The sequence below is a fragment of the Acipenser ruthenus genome, chromosome 21 (genome assembly GCF_902713425.1).
Source record: "Acipenser ruthenus chromosome 21, fAciRut3.2 maternal haplotype, whole genome shotgun sequence".
NCBI classification, from domain to species: domain Eukaryota; kingdom Metazoa; phylum Chordata; class Actinopteri; order Acipenseriformes; family Acipenseridae; genus Acipenser; species Acipenser ruthenus.
Window position 1 is genome coordinate 2,873,908 of NC_081209.1, and position 24,537 is coordinate 2,898,444.

The 24,537-nt window shown below is 44.4% G+C and overlaps 1 protein-coding gene and 2 non-coding genes across 3 annotated transcripts; 1 reads left to right on the forward strand and 2 right to left on the reverse strand.

Annotated features, from left to right (window-relative positions):
- Window positions 1–12,283: 12,283 nt before the first annotated feature.
- LOC117428579 (U6 spliceosomal RNA) lies at window positions 12,284–12,390 on the reverse strand. Its single transcript, XR_004548330.1, has one exon. It is a non-coding gene; the product is annotated as a U6 spliceosomal RNA (small nuclear RNA).
- A 2,849-nt stretch (window positions 12,391–15,239) lies between these two features.
- On the reverse strand, window positions 15,240–15,346 carry LOC117428580 (U6 spliceosomal RNA). The gene has a single exon (XR_004548331.1). It is a non-coding gene; the product is annotated as a U6 spliceosomal RNA (small nuclear RNA).
- A 3,261-nt stretch (window positions 15,347–18,607) lies between these two features.
- Window positions 18,608–22,331, forward strand: LOC117427981 (cytochrome c oxidase subunit 6A, mitochondrial-like). Its single transcript, XM_034901733.2, has 3 exons — window positions 18,608–18,758; window positions 19,741–19,883; window positions 22,094–22,331. Exons 1-3 carry the CDS (start codon window positions 18,659–18,661, stop codon window positions 22,181–22,183), a joined length of 333 nt encoding a protein of 110 aa, XP_034757624.1. The 5' UTR covers window positions 18,608–18,658; the 3' UTR covers window positions 22,184–22,331.
- Window positions 22,332–24,537: the final 2,206 nt, after the last annotated feature.

The window sequence follows — 24,537 nt, forward strand, 5'->3', positions numbered from 1 at the left end:
CGGTAAGTACACTTTATGATTTTGCAATACGGTTCGTAAATCACAATATTTATTACCTCAAAAAAAAAAAAATCGCACCAAAGCAAAGAAAACGTCGCCCATTGTGTTCAGTTTGGACAATGCCGCTGAAAGCTGGTTCTTCAATCGTGGTTAATGGCGCTTTGATGTGCCGTGGCAAGCCCGTTGTCTTTTCTTTATAGTCGGCTTCCTCAGCTCCAAGTAACCCTTTCCTGACTGAGCTCGATTCAGCGCCAGGTCGAACACACACCAATCTTACCACTGCTTTACTGGCAGGATCCGGCTCCTTTTGTTCAGGGGGGTGGCAGGTGCTTTTTAATTAGCAAGGACAAAAAACAAACAGGAGGATTAAAATGAACAAAGTGTGTTCCTGTTCATGAAAGAGGTTTCATGATAACGGGTTGCAAGCATGTACATAGACTGATCTCAAGTGTTTTAATGAGCGACCAGTTATCTCATGAACCGCCTTTCTTCCCTCAATGCGTCTTATTAACCGTGTGAGAGTCGGCACTCGGGAACACGTGACGCGGCATCCCTTTCCACGGTGCAGACAATCAGCCGACTCAGCGGTACTAATACCTATTACATGGATAGCCAAGCAATGAGATCCTCTTATTACACCGGTAAATAAACACACACACACAACACAACAATAAACCACTCCATATTTACCAATCTACAAAACCATTCCAGAATCTGAAGCGTTAAATAGTAACTAATTGTTCCTTATTGATTCTGTATCGACCTCATGTGATTCGGAGGCGTAGGGATGGGATATCTGAAGTGGGCACACCGGTCGCTGCCTTCGCTTTTCTTGTGTTTTCCGCGTCCTCGTGGTCCCGTGTATTGTCCACCTGTCCAGATATACAGTATACTGCAATACATTGCTAAGCTTGTCTGGGTGTAAGAGGATTGTCTAATGAATTTGTTCTGCCTCTGAAATCTGCCGAATCAACCGGGTCAGTTTAACATGGTTTCCAACAACACAATCCAGATAGAAACGAAAACTATTGAAGCTCAATTTGAAATAAAAATAACAATCAGCGATTTCACACTTTAATAACTTATATAACACGCAGAACACACACATTTACTTTACTGTATATCGTATTATTAGAGCTCTGTAAAGTGTTTTCATTTTTGTATTTGTATGTTTACTGTATTAACCGCAGTGTTCTTCCATGTGCGGTATCTGATTAGCTGTGAAGCGCTTGTTGCGCTGCGTGTCTGTCATTTTAATCCACCCTCCCCGTGTAGTTAATCGGGAGGGGGGGTGCATTGCAAAAGGATTACTGGAGCCTGGCTTTAGTAAGGAGATGGCCGGATTGTCATGCTAATACTTGGGACTCAGCAGTTCCGCTGTCCGTGCTGCTGTGGCTCTACCCCGAGGGAACAGCAGCCACAGCACGGAGCAGAGCCGGCCAGCGCGTCACAGCCGCTTACGCAAGCCCGTCTCAAAACTGCTTTACCTGACCAAAAAAATAAAAAAAACACTGCAACATTCTGGAGAAAGTACCTTGGAATACTTTTGAAAAAACATTCATAGTTTTTATGTTTGAGGACTAGATTACTGCATTATAAAGAAAAAACAAAACATGTATTATTGCACTAGACTTTCAGTAATCCCACATTTTATAATGCCAGGTAATTCTCGGTTTCTGAGTTATTGCTCAATCTCATTCCTAACGCAGGACTGGATAAAATCATGGACTAGACCAAGTTTCATTTGAAGGCTTGTATTCTGTGCCACACAGCCTCCAGAATGTTGCAGGCCTGTGATAATGCTGACACTCTTCAGTGCACCAGACGTACTGGCAGATTAGACATGTTGGGATGGAATGCTCTCTCAGTCTCTCATGAACTCTACTGCTGTGGTATTCCAGAGGCTCGCCAGAACCACCGCAGCCTCGCAGCTCCAAACAATGCACCTTTGCAGGCCCTAGCAGAAGACCTGCAAGAAACCATTAACCACAGTGTGTTTGACTTTCTTTTAGGGGTCGGAATCATTCATTTCCCACTTTCGATCTTCAAATATGAAGCAAAGTGAAAGAAAAAGAGGAAGAAAAAAAAACTGACTACTCAGCCAGTCTACACATCCTCAGTAATTATAACAAGGCTGATAATAGCATGTGTTTGGGGTGGTGACAGGAGTGGGTGCATATATGTGCCTGTGTTTTCTGTCTGTAGCTATAGAGGGAATAAACACACAGAGAGGAAGGATCTATTTATTTGGGAGGTTCTGCAGACTGCCGATGACTCTGGGGTCACAGTACAGAACGAGGAAAGCTGTGAGATCCCATTGCAGTGAGCTAACAGGGGACTACATGTCTGTAGAGTGACAGCAATGTGAATTTCTATTAGTTTGATGCAGAGGGGCTCCTGGTCCCAGTGACTCTGCAGCAGAAAGCCGTCCCTGCGTGTTTTCAGCTCCCTTCAGTCTGCAGCTGACAGAAGGGCTCTCTAAGGGGGGGAGCTGCGCTTGGCAACGTGAAGTTCGCATGGGAGCGTTGGGTGTGCCGAGTTTCCACATGCCTGATCAATCAACTTGAATAGGAGAGAGAGGACGGGGTCAGAGAGAAGGGTAGAGTGGGGAAAGAGAATGGGGGAGGTCTGGGAACAGAAAAGGGGGAGAGGGAGGGGGTAAGGAGACAGGGGTGAGAGAAGGGCAGAGGGTTATACAGAGAGGAGGGGTAGAGAGAGGGAAGGGGTCTGGGAACAGGAGGGAGGGGATAAGGAGAGACAGGGGTGAGAGAAGGGGAGCAGAGGATTATACAGAGAGGAGAAGGGGTCTGGGAACAGGAAAGGGTTAAGGAGAGAGATGGGGGTTAGTGAAGGGGAGAAGAGGGTTATACAGAGGAGTAGAGAGATAAGGGGTCTGGGAACAGGAGAGGGAGAGGAGAGGCCAGATGAAGACGGACGAGGTAGGGATTGTAGGGGGTAAAGCAGAAACTGAAAGAGATTATGGAGGAAATGCTTTCTGAATTGAAGTGCTTGTCAAGGTGCTCGATAGAGTTTATTGATGGATTAGGTAATGTGAGGGAGGCTTGCAGTCTGGGGATTCAATTACTGCAAAGGTACCCAATCCATACACAGCAACCAGATCAATATGACTAGCAATCACCAATGACCTTGACTGAATCAGACCACAGTTCTACTGTTGGAAGGCTTTATCACACCTGTGACTTATAGCACTAGAGAATCCTACAGGGTGGGCTTACTGGCCACACTGACCTCGACTGGGTGAAAATCAGCTTGTATCTTACACACCACCTTATATGAGATATGTTTATATATAGTTAAGATAATTAAACAGTACAACTAACTGTAATGTGATGTCATTTCCACCTGATACAAACTATCTGATTCAAAGACATTTCAGTTGATCGAAGTTCGTTTTATATGAAAAGGTTCATGGGGCTCAGAAGTTCAGAAACTAAACCAGAAACAAGAAGTAATCCCTCTCAGTTTTCGGGACAGTGTAGAACTTCTGGGAAATGTACTGGTGTTGTCGGTTGCTAAACAACCAGTGCTGGCGCTGACAGTTTTAAAGAAACAGTACAAACAAAAAAAAACTTCCACAGGGAAAGCATTCCTCACAGTTCATAGTCCATCTCCCTCAGCTCCAGTCCTGCTGTGTCCAGGGCAAAGGTCACGAGGCATGAATAGGACTCGCCGTCCCCTCTGTCCCAAAGCTTACTCAGGGGTCACAAGAAACAAACTCAAAAGCTAAGCCGATTCTGATTGGCTGGGATGGACGGCTTTGCTTGGTTGCAATGTGGGTGGTGTGTGTGTGGCGGGGGAGGGGTGTATTTGCATTGTCTGAACTCCGAGGAGAATGGATGACGGGGGGGACTTCAGGAGACAATCCCGATTAGTTCTGCTGACCAAGCAGGCAGGAATTTTCTCAGCCCATTGATCGGGGCGCTGGACTCCTGGCTGCAGTTTTTGGTTTATATTATTAGTTTTTCATTTAGTGACACTTCAGTGTTTCTCCCTGTCCTCTCCCCAATTTGAAATGCTCTCAGACTGAAGATCTGAAACAAAACTGTCTCTGATGAATGCAGTGCGCAGCCAGCCCGTTTCTGATTGGATAACAGCAGTTAAGTCTTTCTCAGTTAATGAACAGGCTTTCACTCCCTCTCCTACCTTCTCTCTCTGCTTTTCTTCTCATTTTCTGCCCCCTCCTCTCCCCTTTCTGAACTGTTTTTCTCACTCCCTCTCCTACCTGCTCTGCCCCACTTTTTCTCACTCTTTCTCATCCACCTGCTCCCCTCCCTCACTCATCCTCTCACCCCCCTCCCTGTCCCTCACTCGTCCTCTCCCTGCTCTTGGAACTTTATTCTCTGTTTAGCTCTACCTCACCATAGCAGATGGGCCTGGCAGATTAGCTCTCTCCCTGTTGCCTGCAGGGTCTAATCCCCAAATTACAGTAAACAGGGTTGGCTTCCGGAGAGCCAGGAATGCAGGTGTACAAAACAGAGGGCTCAGTCAGCACAGAGCCACACAGGGAACGACAGCTCAGTGTTAGTGCTGGACTGCAGTGCGGAAGGCAGTGGGTTTGAGTAGCTCAGTGGTTAGAGTGCTGGACTACAGTGTGGAAGGCAGTGGGTTTGAGTAGCTCAGTTCTTATGGAATAAAAAAGACAGAGACATTCAGCAAGGGGAGAAAGAGAGAGAGAGAGAGAGAGAGAGAGCGAGAGCGCCTGGGGCTGCGGAAATGAGACAGAAAAGCAGGGCAGCTATTCTGGGCAGCGTCCCGGCTTCACTCCCACCCTTTCAACAGACACCAGAGCGCAGGCAGCCTCAGCAGGGAGCTGTTTGTTCACTTCTTTATTTATTTAATAATTAACATTATTTGCTTGAGGAAAACTGGATGAGATGCACCATCCTGCCAGAGGAAAGCAGGCAATTAGAGTTACATCACATTCACATTGCAATAAAGATACAATACTCTTCACCACTGAGACGGTACGGGACACTGCCCTCCAGAAACTTGTTGTGTGTGGGCTGCAGGTTATTAAAATCAACATAAAGAGGAAGAAAAGAATCTCCCTGGTTAGAAAAGTAAGGGCCTGGTTATCCAGCGCTGGTGAAAGAAGTGACTCAGATCACTCTGTTTATCAGCATCCCCCCCATCCCACACCCTCATGACGTTTGTATGTGAAGATGAGTGTTTCACTGCCAAATAAACAGACCCCCCCCCCCCCCCCCCCGTCTTCTCCTTTTATCTTTTTTCCGACCCCTCCCACTCCGGAGCTATCAACACAATTCCTCCTGACACAAACCTGCCTATTTTTAGTGGGACTGGCTGGCTTCCCTCTCTCACACCCTGCCTGCCAGGACAGGCCCAGCTTCACAACTGCAGCAGATCCCCAAACCAGTGTCTGATAAGACTGTGTCTGTGGCTTGCAACTTGTTTTCAGATCACTGCACGGCACACCAGGGAGGACTTGGCATTTGAAACAGCAAAGTTGCCTCAAACTAGGTCTCCTGAACCCAGGTTTCAAGCCACTGTTCCTGAAAAAGTGGCTTTGTGTTCCCTCAGCTTAACCCTAACTATGTCCACACAGCAGCAGCACTGATTGCCAATGAAGTCTTATTCACATCTAAATACAGTGCTCCACGCTGATCAGTTTACTGCAGTGGTGTCATTTCGGACAGGAAAACATAAACAAATGTCATGTATTTGAGATCCCAAGGCAATCTATATATTTTTTAAATAGTTTTCCATTTCCTAAAAACTGTAGTTTATCGTAGAACCATATGAAAAATCAGGTATAGGCTGCAGTGTTGTTAGACTGCAGTTTCCCTATCGTTTATATGTCATGAGGGACACTGCATATCACTCTATTTAAACACTTACTGCGTTGCCAGTTAAACACACACTGACACACATGAACAGTCTACCACATTCAGTTTAGCTGCAGTTTTTCTTGTGGGAACCTTTTTGAAGTTCAGTGGCGATTCTCATCAGGTTTCCAAAGGCCCTGCCTCTTAGTTACCTGCACAGAGCACCTTTCACAGACACGCCAGGGTATTATTGTCTAAAAGCAGGAGAATGGCTCTGCTGTGTAATCTGTAATTATATACACTGAACAAAGAGGACAAGCAGGGATCTGTATTCGTTTACAACTGGGCCTCAGCTGCGACAAACCTGATAAGAAATAATATTAAATATCGCAGCGGAATTGGCAGCTATAATTTATTCATGGTTTAAACACTGTGATCGCTGTCTCTTTCCAAAGCCTCTCTCAGACATATATTTGTAACTGAGCCTCACCTTGCACTACAATTAACACCAGGCACATACACACACAGCTTCATTTTATTCATCCACCCCAATTCCCAGACAGCACTTCTGAAACATAAAAGACAAACTTAATACACAAACAAGTTTGCTGTCAAAACCGTTTTGTTCCAAATAAATTATTAAATGCCTGTGAAAGTTGAGCCCCTGGTACATCTGCTTGGAGTGCCATGTCTGAAATGGGGATCCGGTTTCAAACAACCAGGCAGGTAACCAGGCACCTGGCACTGGAGACTCCGCCCACATACCTGGGCGCCACGGAGACCGCTCACCTGCACGCAGCTCAGCCTGGAGGGGGAGGGGGCGGAGTCAAGGATGTGCGAGTGAATCTTTTAGGAAACCGGATATACTGTGGCTAAACCGTCTTCAGCTTTCAGGTTTTAGGCTATAGTTTTTAATTGCACTATCATTTTTAAAACTTCAAATGCACTCCATTTCCATTTGCACGGGTGCTCTTCTTCTGCGCAGATTTACTGTGATGGGAAGCTAGCGAGTCGATCGGAGGACGATTCAAACAGACAGGGCTGGGACGAAAACCTGCACGGCTCCACGAGACTGCACTCAAGCAGTATAGGTGTAATACCCTAGATACAATGAAATACATGTTAATAGTACGGTCCTGGAATCTCCATTTGGAACCCCCCTGTGATTCTCTGTGTTGATTTGGACCACAGTTCTAACCAAACTGTTGTTTTTTGGGTGTGTGGTGTAAAAAGAAAGCACTGTATGTGTTTGTGTGATGAGTTTTATGAAACGACAGCAAAACACAAATACTGACAAAAAGAAACAACCACTACAGTGCCTATAGTAAGTATTCACCCCCCTTGGACGTTTTCAGTTTGTTGTGTTACAACCGGAATTCTTGATGCATTTAAATGGGATTTTTTTCCTTTGATTTATACAACCTACTCAACACTTTGAAGAGGCAAGATAATTTTTATTGTGGAAAAACAGTTAATGAAAAATAAAAAATAAACTAGAAAAATAGAACCACCTTTGGCAGCAGTTACAGCTGTGAGTCTTTTGGGGTAAGTCTCTACCAGGTTTGCACATCGGGATCGTGCAATAATCGTCCATTCTTCTTGGTAAAATTGTTCAAGCTCTGTCAAGTTGGATGGGGATTGTTGGTGGACAGCAATCTTCCAGTCTTGCCACAGATTCTCAATCAGATTCATGTCCAGGCTTTGACTGGGCCACTCTAGGACATTCACTTTCTTGTTTTTAAGCCACTCCAGAGTCGCTTTGGCTGTGTGCTTGGGGTCATTGTCCTGCTGAAAGGTGAATCTCCGTCCCAGTCTTAGGTCTTTTGCAGACTGAAGCAGGTTTTCCTCAAGGATTACCCTGTATTTACCTCCATCCAGTTTGCCCTCTACCCTGACAAGCTTCCCAGTCCCTGCCGATGAAAAGCATCCCCATAGCATGATGCTGCCACCACCATGCTTCACAGTAGGGATGGTGTTACCTGGGTGATGTGCTGTGTTGGGTTTGCGCCAGACATAACGCTTTGCATTTAGGCCAAATTTTTATTTCATCGGACCACTGAATCTTTTGCCACATCTTTTCAGAGTCTCCCACATGCCTTTTTGCAAATTCCAAGCGGGATTTTACATGGGCTTTTTTCAGAAATGGCTTCCTCCTTGCCACTCTTCCATACAGGCCAGATTTGTGGAGTACCTGAGCTATTGTTGACACATGGACAGTTTCTTCCATCTCAGCCATGGAATGATGTAGGTCTTTCAGAGTTGTCATTGGCCTCTTGCTGGCTTCTCTGACCAATGCCCTTCTTACCCGGCTGCTCAGTTTGGGAGGACAGCCTGCTCTAAACAGATTCTGGGTGGTGCCCTATACCTTCCACTTCTTAATGATCGACTTGACTGTGCTCCAAGGGATATTCAATGCCTTTGAAATCTTTTTATACCCCTCCCCTGATCGGTGCCTTTCCACAACTTTACCCCGGAGTTGTTTTGAAAGCTCCTTGGTCTTCATGGTAGTATCTTTGCTTTGAATGCACTACCCAACTGTGGGACCTTACAGAGACAGGTGTATTTAATCTGAAATCATGTGAACCACTTTTATTGCACACAGATGAACTCCCTTTAACTTATTGTGTGAATTTCGAAGACAATTGGTTGCACCTGAGCTTATTTAGGAGTGTCATAGCAAAGGGGGTGAATATTTATCTAATGAAGACTTTTCAGGTTTTTATTTTTAATTGATTTGTTTTTTCACCTCTCCCCCATTTTTTCACACATTGAAAGTGTTGAGTAGGTTGTGTAAATCAAAGGAAAAAATAATCCCATTTAAATGCATCAAGCAACTTGTGCAGCAACTTGTTGCAGATGACACTTCAAAGCAATTTCCGCCGTGAGAATAATTCAAGCCACAAATTGTTGACGATCTTTGATCAAGCTACAGTACTTTTTTAAAATTGCTTGAAATGCCCCCTACGAGTGCCAGTAAAAGTTGCCTGCAGTCTTCCCTGCTGAGCAGGCACATGGGTAGGGGTTTCTCACCCGGCTGTGAAGGAGCCTGGCAAGCTTTTTCCTATGAGAACTGGTTACTTTTTTCTCAGCGAATGGGGTCGGTTTCATGCCTCCTCAGTTGGCTCGCTGTACAGTGGCTGTCCCTGTGTGCGCAGCTCTCCTGAGGGGAGGAAGGAGAGAAGTTTTCATTCTTTCAGAGCCAAAGCACAGCAGGGACAAAGGCAGCCTGTCACACAATAGGCAGTGCCATTCCCACCTGGAGAAACTGTCTGCCTTCATTTGCAACATAAAACCTGTGCTAATTCCCAGCTCTTTTATTCTGGAAGCACCAATGGGAGCGGTTCCTTTTGTCAGAGGGGGTCACCCCAGGCATTGTCTCTGACGAATCAGAGGAGCGCTCTCACAGAAACATGGTTAAAGTAGATTTGTGGAGCAGCCATCCAACCGCTATTCAGAGAGCTGGGGCAGGGCTGGCTGGGTGCTGCTTCCTGTCTTTCAGCAGCCCGTTTACAACTGACACTAATCACAGGAGCAAGCATGCTGAATTGTACTTGTAAGATTCTCATTGAAACTGTAATGCAAACTGTATCATTCTTGTACCATTCTTTCTCAGGGCTTTGGCATACACCACACTTTCCTATGCTTTACCATGATATTCAGCTCTTGCTACCTTAGCGCAGGAATCTCCTTCTAGCCTTGAGAGAATGCTGAGGAAGTGGCTGCTTGTGTGCTTCCTCTCATCTGGGAAGCTCCACGGAGAAGCCTCGGGTTCAGCAGTGAGGGACGGGGTCATTGTTTTAAAAGGACAGGTAGAGAGGTGCATCCTGAAACAGACTGGGAACACTGCTTTTAATTAGGCTTCCGAGCTCATGGCTGGGAAGCCTATTGTTTCTGTTAGGATTTTTATTAGGCTTCCCAGCTAAAGCTGGGAAGCCTATTGTTATTGCTGGGATTATTCTTATTATTTCCGCCAAAAATTGCTCTAAAACTGACGAAATTCGGTCGGATGGTCGATGCTTATGGGAAGTTGGTAGATGTTAATTGAACATTTCGTAGGTCACGTGGTTTTGGTCTTTGGAAAAACACTTATTGCAGAGTGCTGAAAGTTGGTATACTTGTTGAGGGATAGTCCAAGATTAAGTGGCGTTCATAAGAAGCTGATAGGTTGTGTGGTATGGTGGCCATGCTGCATGACGTTATAATCACATGGTATAGACGTCATGATCACAAACTACAAAGACCTTCTTCTCCCAAACCGCTAGTCCGATTGAACCAAACACAATGGTACACATGATCGTTGTGTTGTTGTCTTTAAAGGGTGTTCAAGGGAAGTTGCTACAATAAAAAACATGGCCGCCACATTGGATGACATCATCAACATACAAAACTAGCTTACAAAAACTTTGTCTCTGAAACCGCTAGTCCGATTGAACCAAAAATTGGCACACGTGATCTTAAGTGTGGTTGTCTTTGTTAGTTGTTCAAGGGAAGTTGCTACAATAAAAAAAAAACATGGCAGCCACAAAGGATGACATCATTAACTTACAAAACTGGCTAATAACTCCTTGTAGAGTGCAGACATGGCCATGGTTACTATGGAACACATATAGTAACCCATGTATGATCTATCAAAAAATTCCATTGCTCGTGACCTTTGACCTCTTCTAAAGGTCAAATGTAAAAGTGGCTAATAACTCCTTGTAGGGTGCAGATAGGGCCATGGTTACTATGGAACACATATAGTAACCCATGTATGATCTATCAAAAAATTCCATTGCTCGTGACCTTTGACCTCTTCTAAAGGTCAAATGTAAAAGTGGCTAATAACTCCTTGTAGGGTGCAGATAGGGCCATGGTTACTATGGAACACATATAGTAACCCATGTACGATCTATCAAAAAATTCCATTGCTCGTGACCTTTGACCTCTCCTAAAGGTCAAATGTAAAAGTGGCTAATAACTCCTTGTAGAGTGCAGATGGGGCCATGGTTACTATGGAACACTTATAGTAGCCCATGTATGATCTATCAAAAAATTCCATTGCTCGTGACCTTTGACCTCTCCTAAAGGTCAAATGTAAAAGTGGCTTATAACTCTTTGTAGAGTGCAGATAGGGCCATGGTTACTATGGAACACATATAGTAACCCATGTATGATCTATAAAAAATGTTCATTGCCTGTGACCTCTGACCTCTCCTAAAGGTCAAATGTAAAACTGGCTTATAACATTATAGAGTGCAGATAGGGTCATGGTTACTATGTAAAAATGGCATTCTGCACTACTTTCTAAAGTGTTTGGTACTGGTACTGGCATTCTGCACTATTTGCTAAAGTGTTTGGTACTGGTGCTGTTACTGGTACTGGTACTGGAAGCCGTAAAGTTGCTGGCAACTTATTTTTTCCGCCAAGAAAACTTAAAAGTTGCATAAAATGAAAACTGTTGCACGAAAACTCATTAAACTTGGTAGGGTGGTAGAGGCCTTTGGGAGGTTGTGTCAGAGCGAAAATGATAGGTCACAGGTCACATGGTTTGGCAGCCATATTGGATTTTTTCAAGAATTTTGGCCAATTGTAAAAAATCTTCTCCAAAACCGTTTCCTGCGAAACTTGGTGCACATACTCCCCTCATGGCCTATATTCAGATTTGTTCAAGAGAAGAAAATCTGTAGCGTAGTTTGGCAGCCATATTGAATGGTCAACTTGCATATATTTCAGTGTTTCTCTATGATACAATGTGGTAGAGTGATGAACTTCATCCAGTAGTAGAGGCCTATGAGAAATTAATGTCAACAAAATAATTAAGTTGATTGGTCACATGGTTTGGCAGCCATGCTGGATTTTTTGAGCCAAACTTCCGTATGTCTGTAAAATCAACACTGTTGCACGAAAACTCACAAAACTTGGTATGATGGTAAAGGCCTTTGGGAAGTTGTGTCAGAGCGAAAATGAAGGTATTAGGTCACATGGTTTGGTGGCCATATTGGATTTTTCGAGAATTATGGACAATTAAAAAAAATCTTCTCCATAACAGTTTACGGTAGAGATGTGAAACTTGGAGCACACACTACCCTTATTGCCTATATTTAGATTTGTTCATCTCAAGTCGTTTGGTCACATGTTTTGGCAGCCATATTGGATTTGTCAAAAAATATTCTAACCATGTTTACACATCTGAAACCATTATGCCGATTTAAGTGAAACTTTGCATACATAGCCTTGGCAAGGTTGTCTATCAAGTTTATTCAAAGCAAGTCGCTACATTAAAAAAAAACATGGCCACTGTGAGCCAATCAAATTTCAAAATGTGACTGTAAAAGTCATTTAGAAGTTTAATTTCCTGTGCTTTTAACCTCCTCTCATCTCACCGACAGGGGGCAGGACAGAATCTGTAATGCCAGTGTATCACACAACACTGCCTGGCACATCGGGACGACTTAAAAGTATGTTTTTTTTTATTTTTCCTAAATAACGAAAGTAAAAATATGGAACGCTTCACGAATTTGCGTGTCATCCTTGCGCAGGGGCCATGCTAATCTTCTCTGTATCGTTCCAATTTTAGTATATGTGCTGCCGAAGCGAGCACAAATACACTCTGAGGACAGGAGCTCTATATAGCGCAACACACTCCCAAGTCCTGCAGCTGTGGTGGAGCAGTTACCATGCTTCCTCTGTTCTATAATAGTGTGTTTTAATGTGTACCCCTATATACACTCAACAAAACACAGTCCAATTACATCACAACTTTGCACCCCCCCCACCCGCACCCCCAAAAAACACCCTTTCGCAGATCCATTTGTAGCTCTCTGCACGAGAGGGTGCTGGGAGTTATGCAGGCTGGGACTTCCCTTTGTCGTGACGTACAATAGCAGTGCGGCTGAGTCTAGTTCCCATCTGAGGGGCGTGGTTTCACATGAGGGACTGCCGTAATTGGAGACATTTTCAGCTTGCTGTTTAAAGCCCCTAGGTGGAGCAGCAGCTCGTCAGTTGAAACCAGACCCTCGTCCCTCCCCTAAGTCCTTCTCCTTCCCTTGCAGTGCTGTACTGGTTTACAGAAACTTAAACCTAAGTAAAATGAAACTGAAGTATAAAAAAACTAGCAACTGATCTAACAGCAAAACTGCAAACTGCTTTTTAGTAAAACGCTTTAACATGAGGACAGCAAACTAAATATCTGCATTAGCTTTAAGAAGATTGCTAGAACTTAACTTGTATTGTTATTCGAAAGTTTAATTGTTGTTGGAACATTATTGTGTTATTTTTTATTTTGCAGATCAGTTAGGAGGTAAACATCATCAATCAGAGTGTGAGACACTCACATGTAAACCTCGCCAATGCATGGCTTTAATACTGAAACCTACTCCAAGCATTTCAAAAAAACATCCAAACAGTGGTAGCCTGTCTCCCAGTGGCCATTCTAAGAATTACAGTTTAACAGCATGTCTCTTCAGTGTGTGCATAATGGATTCAATCCCCATTTCTTCAGCCCCACACTCTGAAAGCCATCTGGGAACCACACTGTGATTTTACAGTAGTAAATCACACCTGTTATATCTTCCCAGGGATGTACACTAGAAGTAACTTTTTTGTTTTTTAATTACCTCCATGGCCATTAAAGGGCAGTCAATGTAGTTACTCCATACCGTTTTGCACTAATAAAAGAGAAACTTGGAAATTCTCCAGGCAATTCAGAAGAAAACGTTGCCCCGGTGACTTCTGACCCAGAGCTGCAGCTTTCTTTCCACATGAAAGGTGATGAGGGATCCTGCCCCCTTTCTGCTCTGCTCCAAATCAATCAGCTTCTTAAAAACAGGCAAAGCACAGACAGAGAGAGGGAGAAAGAAACTGCCCTTTGTTAACCTTGTTACCTTAGCGCAGGAATCTCCTTCTAGCCTTGAGAGAATGCTGAGGAAGTGGCTGCTTGTGTGCTTCCTCTCATCTGGGAAGCTCCATGGAGAAGCCTCGGGTTCAGCAGTGAGGGACGGGGTCATTGTTTTAAAAGGACAGGTAGAGAGGTGCGTCCTGAAACAGACTGGGAACACTGCTTTTAATTGACTTTGTAACACTTTTTATGAATAGATATTCTTTCCCAAGATTATGATTTCCGTTACACTGGAGTAGATGTTAAAACTTCATGCTGATTTGAACTAGCCCACAACACCTCAAGAGGGCTCGACGGTGATTCTGGCGTCCCAGCATCACCCCCCTCCGTCCCCCACTCAATTCAGCCCAGCTTACTTACCCATACATCAGCGTTTCTTTCTTTCTATTGTGCTTGAGATCCCCAGCCAGAATCATTCCGTCTCAACCACAGCCAGTTGCTGCTCCTCTCTGCTGCTTCAGATAAGTTCTTCAATGTGCGATGCAACTCTTGGCCACTAAATGCGACGTCTCTGAAAAACCGGGTTGTAGAGTGTGCCACAAATCCTCGACAACCCACCTCCACTGGGTAAACCCGGACTCTCCATCCTCGCTGTTCCGCTTCAGCGGCTAGTTGAGCATACCGCGGTTTCTTCCTCTCATACGCCTCATCTACAGCATCCTCCCATGGCACTGTTAACTCTACCAGGTGAACAAGGCATGCTGATCCAGACCACAAGACAATATCTGGTCGAAGGTTAGTGGTGTCAATCTCAGGTGGAAAAATAAGCCGTTGACCAACATCTGCCAGCATTTTCCAGTCTCTAGCAGCTTCCAGTTGTCCTGGGCAAGGACTGGCTTTAACACCTTTTCTTGGTGGTTGCTCTCCTGGGCGGAGGAATGTTGTCCTTTGGGGGTAATGTTTTGATGGAACAGGTGGCAACTTATTGGTCATGTTAAGCTTGTCTTCCAATGCAAATGCCAAACATCGCAGCACCTGGTCATGGCGCCAAGTAAACCGTCCTTGGCTAAGAGTGGTTATACTATGCATTTACCATCGTTTACCATGGTTTAAAAGTTGTTTACTGTGTGCTGGCCATTTGTACAAACTGTCCTTGTAAAATATCCTGATTAAGGCATGTGTCCTCCTGAGATAATCATTCATTTGGACTGACACATAAGTAGTGTACAAACTGGCCTCTAACCCCGTGCAGCAGAGTGGCACTGTGGAAGCGCGCTGGCCCATAACCCAGAGCTCCATGGATCCAAACCATCCTCTGCTCCTTTTCTTTGCTTTTTTGGTGTAAGTGGAAGAGTTTCAGCTGAGGAATTAACATTGCTGGTGTACCAGGGTGGAGGCTGGGTGTGAGCCGTAACTGCAAGCGAGTCTCTTAACAGCTATGCTAAAGAGCCGGGCTGGTCTGCGTTCATGGTTTTAGAGCTTTTAACCTCCTCTCATCTCACCGACGGGGGGCAGGACAGAATCTGTAATGCCAGTGTATCACACAACACTGCCTGGCACATCGGGACGACTTAAAAGTATGTTTTTTTTTATTTTTCCTAAATAACGAAAGTAAAAATATGGAACGCTTCACGAATTTGCGTGTCATCCTTGCGCAGGGGCCATGCTAATCTTCTCTGTATCGTTCCAATTTTAGTATATGTGCTGCCGAAGCGAGCACAAATACACTCTGAGGACAGGAACTCTATATAGCGCGACACACTCCCAAGTCCTGCAGCTGTGGTGGAGCAGTTACCATGCTTCCTCTGTTCTATAATAGTGTGTTTTAATGTGTACCCCTATATACACTCAACAAAACACAGTCCAATTACATCACAACTTTGCACCCCCCCCCCCACCCGCACCCCCAAAAAACACCCTTTCGCAGATCCATTTGTAGCTCTCTGCACGAGAGGGTGCTGGGAGTTATGCAGGCTGGGACTTCCCTTTGTCGTGACGTACAATAGCAGTGCGGCTGAGTCTAGTTCCCATCTGAGGGGCGTGGTTTCACATGAGGGACTGCCGTAATTGGAGACATTTTCAGCTTGCTGTTTAAAGCCCCTAGGTGGAGGAGCAGCTCGTCAGTTGAAACCAGACCCCCGTCCCTCCCCTAGGTCCTTCTCCTTCCCTAGCAGTGCTGTACTGGTTTACTCAAACGGTTAACTGTTGTTGGAACATTATTGTCCTGTTCTAATCCCTGCTGCACTGGCAGCCATTGCCTCACTCATATCTACTAGCTAATGTAAATCTCAGCTCTATTAGCTAATGTAAATCGCAGCTCTGCTTTTTTAGAAGGGTTAAACTAACACAAAACAATGCAGTTACAGGAAGCTGCCGTTCAGTTATTATAAAGAGAAATATTGTGTCTTTTTATTTTGCAGATCAGTTAGGAGGTAAACATCATCAATCAGAGTGTGAGACACTCACATGTAAACCTCGCCAATGCATGGCTTTAATACTGAAACCTACTCCAGGCGTTTAAAAAAAAAAAAAAAAAACACATCCAAACAGTGGTGCTTGTTTTAAAATTTGTTCCAACATTGTACCAACGTTAGAGCACTCGACCAATCAGATTGCGTGCTTGTTTTAAAATTTGTTCCAACATTGTACTAACGTTAGAACACTCGACCAATCAGATTGCGTGCTTGTTTAGCATTGTTCCAACATTGTACCAATCAAAGCACGGGATTGTTAGAACGCGGGAACCTTCTCGGTCGCTCATTGGACGGGGCGCTGCGGAAGGCGTGTTTGCTGTGTGGGAGAGATGTTCCAGCGATCAGAGTTCAGCTTTGCTTTTGTAGTGACTTTCGCCTTTTTTCTGCTCGGTATTCGTTTATATATATATATATACACACACACACATTTTCCATAGTCGAGGTAAGCGCAGTGTGCATTCAGTGATTTGCATTTGTAATCGCCGCGAGGTAGAAATACATACATTTCCCGAGTTTAAGCAGACCCCTATTTATCATCCATCTCGCAGAGATCGTGTGTTTAGTATGAGTGCATTAGACTGCTTACAAATGTTTTTTATTCGTTGTATGTGGTTTTTTTTTTAAACGATTGTTTTATTGTGTATATTTCTGTTATTTTTTTCAAAAATAAATATTTAGTATTGTTCATAAATAATCCTTACAACCTATCCGATTGTGTCCGTTTCTTATTTGACTTGTATTTGTTCACAAGGGCGTAAGGGTTCGTGTAAATAAGTGCGTTTACATGCGCATGAGAATTACGATATTGTTAGGAAAATTAAGTTTTCTGAAAACTAATTCCGATATCAAATGTCATGTAAACGCGGTTTTCGGAAAATGTATCGGAATATTCCTGAAGTCAGTTTTCGGAAAACAACACCTAGAAATGTCCGATTCCGAAAACTAGCAAAATGTATGTAATGTAAAGACACTTTTCAGAAAACGTATTCCAATAGCGTACTGCACATGTGCAAACTCTGACCTTCATTCTGCGCGTGGTTTTAATAAACGGAGAAAATAATAATAATAATCTGCAGCCAGTCTGCATGCTTCCGTTTGTCTAGGTCAGGATAAAGTAATGCGTTTGTTAAAGTCCGTATGTATTTGTTAATAGCCCATACTGAAGCAGCGAATGCTTAACAGCTTTAAAATGACGTGAGAATTTAAAATAAAGTCTGCACAAGAAACTAGTAATACAGAACAGGATGAGCTGTTGGAAAGGCTGACTGCACATTGTGGGGAATCTGAATAGAGGTACAGGATAGTAATATTTGAATTTAAGACCTGACTCTTCGATAAAGCACTTGAGTTATTGGATTGGTCTCCGTTCTGTCGCAGAAATGTATGGTCTTCAAATCGTACTTAGGCTACTACAGTACTTTGCATGCGAAAATATCCTGCGTTTTCCGAAAACTTCAATCCATGTATACAGTTGAATTCTAATTAGACTTTCTATCGTTAATCATGTAAACACAGAAAAGTGACGTTTAAAAAAGTTTTCTGCTTTGTCATGTAAACGTTGTTATATAGTATTTCTATTTGTATTATATTTGTATTTTCTACGTAATAGTATTTTATAGCAATTGCAGGTTTAAAAATAGCAATTGAAATGATTTCAAAATCTGGTACCTTGTGTGCACATTCATGTTTACACTTTAATATTACTTAAAAAAAAATTATTTTTTCAGTCATATTTTTTATTACTGCCTGCAAGAAGCAGTCAGAACTCTGGTGTTGAAATCGCAGCAGGATTTCTGTCAAAAAAGCAATCCTTGCTTGGTCAGTTAAAAAAAAAAAAAGTCACTATAGTTAGTAACATAGATGGCTTTATAGCATCTTCGTGGGAAAGACGGTGGTAGCCTGCCTCCCAGTGGCCACTCTGAGCATTACAGTTTAACAGCATGTCTCTTCACTGTGTGCATAATGGATGCATTCGTTGAGCCCCGCACTCTGAAAGCCATCAGGGAACCACACTGTGATTTTTACCCCTCCTACTCTGCACTGTATCACCTGACCTCAGCACCACGTTACTGGACCCTCAGCTCATGCACTGTCCTTGCACTAATGTCGAAGATATAAATTGTTGCATCTTATTTCATATTGTATTTTAGTAGTATTATTTACAATTACTCAAAACTAGTATAATGTATTTAATATGTTTTACATTGTAACCATGTACTGCCCTGCAATACCTGTAAGTCTGCTAAGAAATACATAATAATAAAATAAGAAACCAACCAATCACAGTGAAGTATTTCAGTACTGTCTTGATTTACGTCCGCGATACATTACGTCACACTTACCCAGAACCGTTTTTATATTCTGATATTTTTTTTTTAAATTACGAATGTAATATGTATAATCACATAAAATATACAATATAGTTATGATTATACGAGTAAATAAATAATAATACTATATACAAACAAAAAGATTTACTGTAGCGGTACAGGAAGGAAAAAAAAAAAGCAAGCTTCTTCCGTTTCCTGTCCCTGATCATTCACACCAGAGACTCCAAGATGGCGGCAGCAGGGCGACTCTTACAACCTCTTCTGCGGACTTTCAGCGCCCAGACCCGGCAGCTCTCAGCCGCCGCGCACGGCGAGCCACACCAGGCTGGTAAGAAGAAGGGCGTCCCCTCGTGATTCACCAAACGAAGAGGAAGCGCTGCTCTGAGCAGAGAATGTGAAAACCTAACCAAGTGCTGGCGATCGGTGACCTTGCGAGGGGCGGCGGGACGGGAGCACTAACTGTCGCAGCTGTCCTTATTCGCACTGTTTAGCGAGGGGGTCGTACGCTGTGTTCAGCGTGTATGTTTTTCAGTGTCCTCTACACCGCCTTAGAAACCCTGACACGACACCTCACTTGGGCGACCCGAGAGCGATGTTGTTGATTGCTTACCCGGCGTTAGCTTAGTTATCGGGACATGGTGCTCCTATAAAACTTGACCGAGATCTGTTTGACAGTCTTGCTTAGACTAGTCGTGCTTGCAAAATATATCGGGTGTCTTGGGGATGCTGAGAAATTGGCTTGACCGAACGTGCAATTAAATGCATTCATACAAAATGACATTGCAGTGCATTACGGTATCACCATCTATCTATCTATCTCACACACTCAAAGAAAAAATTCTGCCTTTTTGTAGTTAAGCATTAATAGTTCGTTTAAAAAAATAAAGTGAGTTAAATACAGTAGTTATGAATTTTTTGAAATATAGGTAAAAATATTGCCAAGTATTATCTTTCGATGCAGGGGGTGAACGTTGGATGTATTAGCCACTAGAGGGTGTTGAAATAATAGTAACATCGTTTAATAGTGAGTTAGGTCTAGGGGTAGGTTTCGGAGTTAAGTTTTGAGTGCTTAAAAAAAAAAAAAAATAAAAAAAAAATAAGCGCTGCGCGACGGGAAGTAGCTGTGTGCAGTTTGACTATTTTTGTAAATACATTTAGAATTTGTTTCTTTAATATAGTAAGGGTGATACATTTGGTACTAGGTGTGTTGCATCCTAGTTGGTATTGTATTATAGAAGTGACTCTGAGGGCCTCCTCGTTTTGGTTTCTTTTTTGGATTATATATTTCACATGTCTTGTGTTGCTTGCAGCGCGCACATGGAAGATCCTGTCCTTCGTGGTGGCTCTGCCAGCGGTGGGGGTCTGCATGCTCAACACTTACCTGAAGATGCAGCATCACTCCCACGACCGGCCGGAGTTTATCGCCTACCCACACCTGCAGATTCGCAGCAAGGTAACCGCTCCGCTCACATCACTGCTGTGTCCTTGAGATACACACGCTGGTACCCGCTCCAGCAGGGGTCAGACTGGCTGCTGTGTCCTTGAGATACACACGCTGGCACCCGCTCCAGCAGGGGTCAGACTGGCTGCTGTGTCCTTGAGTTACACACGCTGGTACCCGCTCCAGCAGGGGTCAGACTGGCTGCTGTGTCCTTGAGTTACACACGCTGGTACCCGCTCCAGCAGGGGTCAGACTGGCTGCTGTGTCCTTGAGATACACACGCTGGTACCCGCTCCAGCAGGGGTCAGACTGGCTGCTGTGTCCTTGAGATACACACGCTGGTACCCGCTCCAGCAGGGGTCAGACTGGCTGCTGTGTCCTTGAGATACACACGCTGGTACCCGCTCCAGCAGGGGTCAGACTGGCTGCTGTGTCCTTGAGATACACACGCTGGTACCCGCTCCAGCAGGGGTCAGACTGGCTGCTGTGTCCTTGAGTTACACACGCTGGTACCCGCTCCAGCAGGGGTCAGACTGGCTGCTGTGTCCTTGAGATACACACGCTGGTACCCGCTCCAGCAGGGGTCAGACTGGCTGCTGTGTCCTTGAGATACACACGCTGGTACCCGCTCCAGCAGGGGTCAGACTGGCTGCTGTGTCCTTGAGTTACACACGCTGGTACCCGCTCCAGCAGGGGTCAGACTGGCTGCTGTGTCCTTGAGTTACACACGCTGGTACCCGCTCCAGCAGGGGTCAGACTGGCTGCTGTGTCCTTGAGTTACACACGCTGGTACCCGCTCCAGCAGGGGTCAGACTGGCTGCTGTGTCCTTGAGATACACACGCTGGTACCCGCTCCAGCAGGGGTCAGACTGGCTGCTGTGTCCTTGAGTTACACACGCTGGTACCCGCTCCAGCAGGGGTCAGACTGGCTGCTGTGTCCTTGAGTTACACACGCTGGTACCCGCTCCAGCAGGGGTCAGACTGGCTGCTGTGTCCTTGAGATACACACGCTGGTACCCGCTCCAGCAGGGGTCAGACTGGCTGCTGTGTCCTTGAGTTACACACGCTGGTACCCGCTCCAGCAGGGGTCAGACTGGCTGCTGTGTCCTTGAGTTACACACGCTGGTACCCGCTCCAGCAGGGGTCAGACTGGCTGCTGTGTCCTTGAGTTACACACGCTGGTACCCGCTCCAGCAGGGGTCAGACTGGCTGCTGTGTCCTTGAGTTACACACGCTGGTACCCGCTCCAGCAGGGGTCAGACTGGCTGCTGTGTCCTTGAGTTACACACGCTGGTACCCGCTCCAGCAGGGGTCAGACTGGCTGCTGTGTCCTTGAGTTACACACGCTGGCACCCGCTCCAGCAGGGGTCAGACTGGCTGTGTGGCCTTGAGTTACACACGCTGGTACCCGCTCCAGCAGGGGTCAGACTGGCTGCTGTGTCCTTGAGTTACACACGCTGGTACCCGCTCCAGCAGGGGTCAGACTGGCTGCTGTGTCCTTGAGTTACACACGCTGGCACCCGCTCCAGCAGGGGTCAGACTGGCTGTGTGGCCTTGAGTTACACACGCTGGTACCCGCTCCAGCAGGGGTCAGACTGGCTGCTGTGTCCTTGAGTTACACACGCTGGTACCCGCTCCAGCAGGGGTCAGACTGGCTGCTGTGTCCTTGAGTTGGTGAAAATCTTATGCAGCACCCTGTGCTATATATTTAATATAGTTAAATAAGGAGAATTAAACAGTATAGCTCATTTTAATGTGATATTTACATTTGAAAGAGTCTGCATTAATATCAGGGTCTCCTGTGTATTTTAAATAATATACCATTCCATCTAATGTTATCTGCATGTGCCTGTCAATGGCAAATTGTTTAAGTGAATGGCAATACAAAACTAATGGGTGTGCAGTGAATAGATGTCTGAATTTGGTCAGACTTATTAAGCAGTGTCATGTTAGCGTTACAATGTAGGCCCTCTTGATGTGTGAAGAGAAGATTTGAATGAATGTAGAAATCAATACCGTATTGTAATACAATTCAAACGTTGCTGGGAAGAAGTGGTGCTAACAGCCCATCGGTGCTGCTTCAGTAAGTCCTTGGAAACTTAACAAACCTGCTGTTAGTGTTGTGGGATTCATGTACGATGAAGGGTTTTGTACAGTTGGAACCAGGTGTATTTGTGATGGTCAGCTAACGTTCTCTCTCTCTCTCTCTCCCCTCCCTGCAGCCCTTCCCCTGGGGCGACGGGAACCACAGCTTGTTCCATAACTCTCATGTGAACGCTCTCCCCACTGGCTACGAGGGTGGGGAGCACTAAGCTGGACCGGGTCCACAACCACTGGGACCAGCACTTGAGAGCAGCGCATCACGCCTCCTCTCTATTTAACCTTGCAGCCCTAACATGTTTACCTCTGTTACTGTTTGAGAGGGACACAATAATAAATAAATAAAATGCTACTGTAGAACCCTGTCAGTTTGTTTTGTAATTTATCCTGGTGATGGAACATTCGGTGCAGACCACGATACGTGTGTGTGTGTGTTCATCAGCAAGGTGAGGCTCCATTCCCTTCTTTTAATTCCAGACTTCTCTCTCAGTCTCTCTCGGTTGTGTTCCCTATCTCCCATTTCAATTGCATTTCCTGTGCTTGGATAGGATAATATGGAGCTGGTCCTGACTCAACACTTCATGGTATAGACTCATCTGTGCATCTGAATTAGTTTGGAAACAGGTAATACAGATACAGGGCGCTGCTTCTCCATTCGGGGGTAAAGCCTTCCACCGTTTGGGGAATATTCTTGTGTTTCCCACTGCTAATATTTAAATACAAAATGCTTCATTTTTCTCCTAATGAGAAGTTCTTTTCCATTTTCATATTGGGCAGGTTGGACGTGCCATGTATTTATATTTGCATAACCTCTTGTGTGACGGAGGTGTGTTCTAACAGAGGCACGCAGTCATGAACAGTGCTACATTCACACTGTTAAGAGTCACTTGTTCAAATGAATACTGTAGTGTTCTTAATCAGTTTCTGAATAAAAACAGTGTTTCTAATAAGCTGATAAAACTGACATGCTAATCGTGTATAATATATATATATTTAAACAATACGAGGAATAAGACAAATATCAAGTGAACTGCGTCACAATACAGAGGGACCAATGTGTCACTGAAAACCAGGTAACCGTGCACTGCAGGGTTCCCAGACACTCCTCTCAAAATTCCCCTACTGGTGAAGAAATGTCCCCTCATTTTCATGAACATGCGCATGACTTGTGTTCTTTAAGAACATAAATAAAGCTGCATCATTACCCTCTAGTTACAGATTCTGACTGGATTAGCTGCATGGATATACAATAGCAGTGAATAAATCAAATGATTGAATACTTACATCCATCCTACCTGGGATCCCTCTGCAAAACCAGGCTTCCCAGAAGAGCTTCCAGACAGCCCTGCTCCTTGGGATGTGAGACATGCTGCTTGTGATCTTCTGCAGCATTTGTAGAGTTGGCTGACAGCTCCACTCCAAGCAGTGCTTGACCGGTAGAAGGCTTTCCAAAGCTCTGCACTCCATTCCTCAGTTTTGTTTTCATTCTTTGAAACATGCTTCTGTGATTTTGAATGCAGTGGAAGATCTTTCTGGTGAGGCGACAAGCACCACAGAAAGCAAATGAATCCTTCCCTTGAGCAGGCCACAGCCACCCTATAAAACACAAATGTGAATAAGTCAACACAGGAGCTCTACAAGTGTCGCGTTTCCTCCAGTATTTTCACGAAAATATTTAATGTTGAAAAGAAAAAAAAACGTAATTGTTCCTACATATACCAAACCTAGTAGCAGCTACAATGGAATCTGATCTCAAACTTGTAGAAGCAGCTACAATGGAATCTGATCTCAAACTTGTAGACGCAACTACAATGGAATCTGATCTCAAACTTGTAGACGCAGCTACAATGGAATCTGATTTCAAACTTGTAGAAGCAGCTACAATGGAATCTGATCTCAAACTTGTAGAAGCAGCTACAATGGAATCTGATTTCAAACTTGTAGACGCAGCTACAATGGAATCTGATTTCAAACTTGTAGACGCAGCTACAATGGAATCTGATTTCAAACTTGTAGAAGCAGCTACAATGGAATCTGATCTCAAACTTGTAGACGCAGCTACAATGGAATCTGATCTCAAACTTGTAGAAGCAGCTACAATGGAATCTGATTTCAAACTTGTAGAAGCAGCTACAATGGAATCTGATCTCAAACTTGTAGAAGCAGCTACAATGGAATCTGATCTCAAACTTGTAGACGCAGCTACAATGGAATCTGATCTCAAACTTGTAGACGCAGCTACAATGGAATCTGATCTCAAACTTGTAGAAGCAGCTACAATGGAATCTGATCTCAAACTTGTAGAAGCAGCTACAATGGAATCTGATCTCAAACTTGTAGAAGCAGCTAATGGAATATATATATAGCATGCTGGATACACTTTATTACAATCGCTCTGCATAATTGTATTCACATTAATAAAGATGAATCACTTGTCTGCATTCAGTTTCTATAGGTTCTGCTTGAACATGTTTCTTTGTTCTGCTTTTAAATGAAATAGTAAGGCTGATTTCGACGATTAAGAACATAAGAAAGTTTATAAATGAGAGGAGGCCCACCTTGCTCG

Bases quoted from the DNA above. Each gene is read 5' to 3' on its own strand.
- LOC117427981 (XM_034901733.2), top strand. From the start codon at position 18,659: ATGGCGGCAGCAGGGCGACTCTTACAACCTCTTCTGCGGACTTTCAGC. The intron at 18,759-19,740 runs GTAAGAAGAAGG...TGTTGCTTGCAG, and splicing joins CGGCGAGCCACACCAGGCTG to CGCGCACATGGAAGATCCTG. The intron at 19,884-22,093 runs GTAACCGCTCCG...CCCTCCCTGCAG, and splicing joins ACCTGCAGATTCGCAGCAAG to CCCTTCCCCTGGGGCGACGG.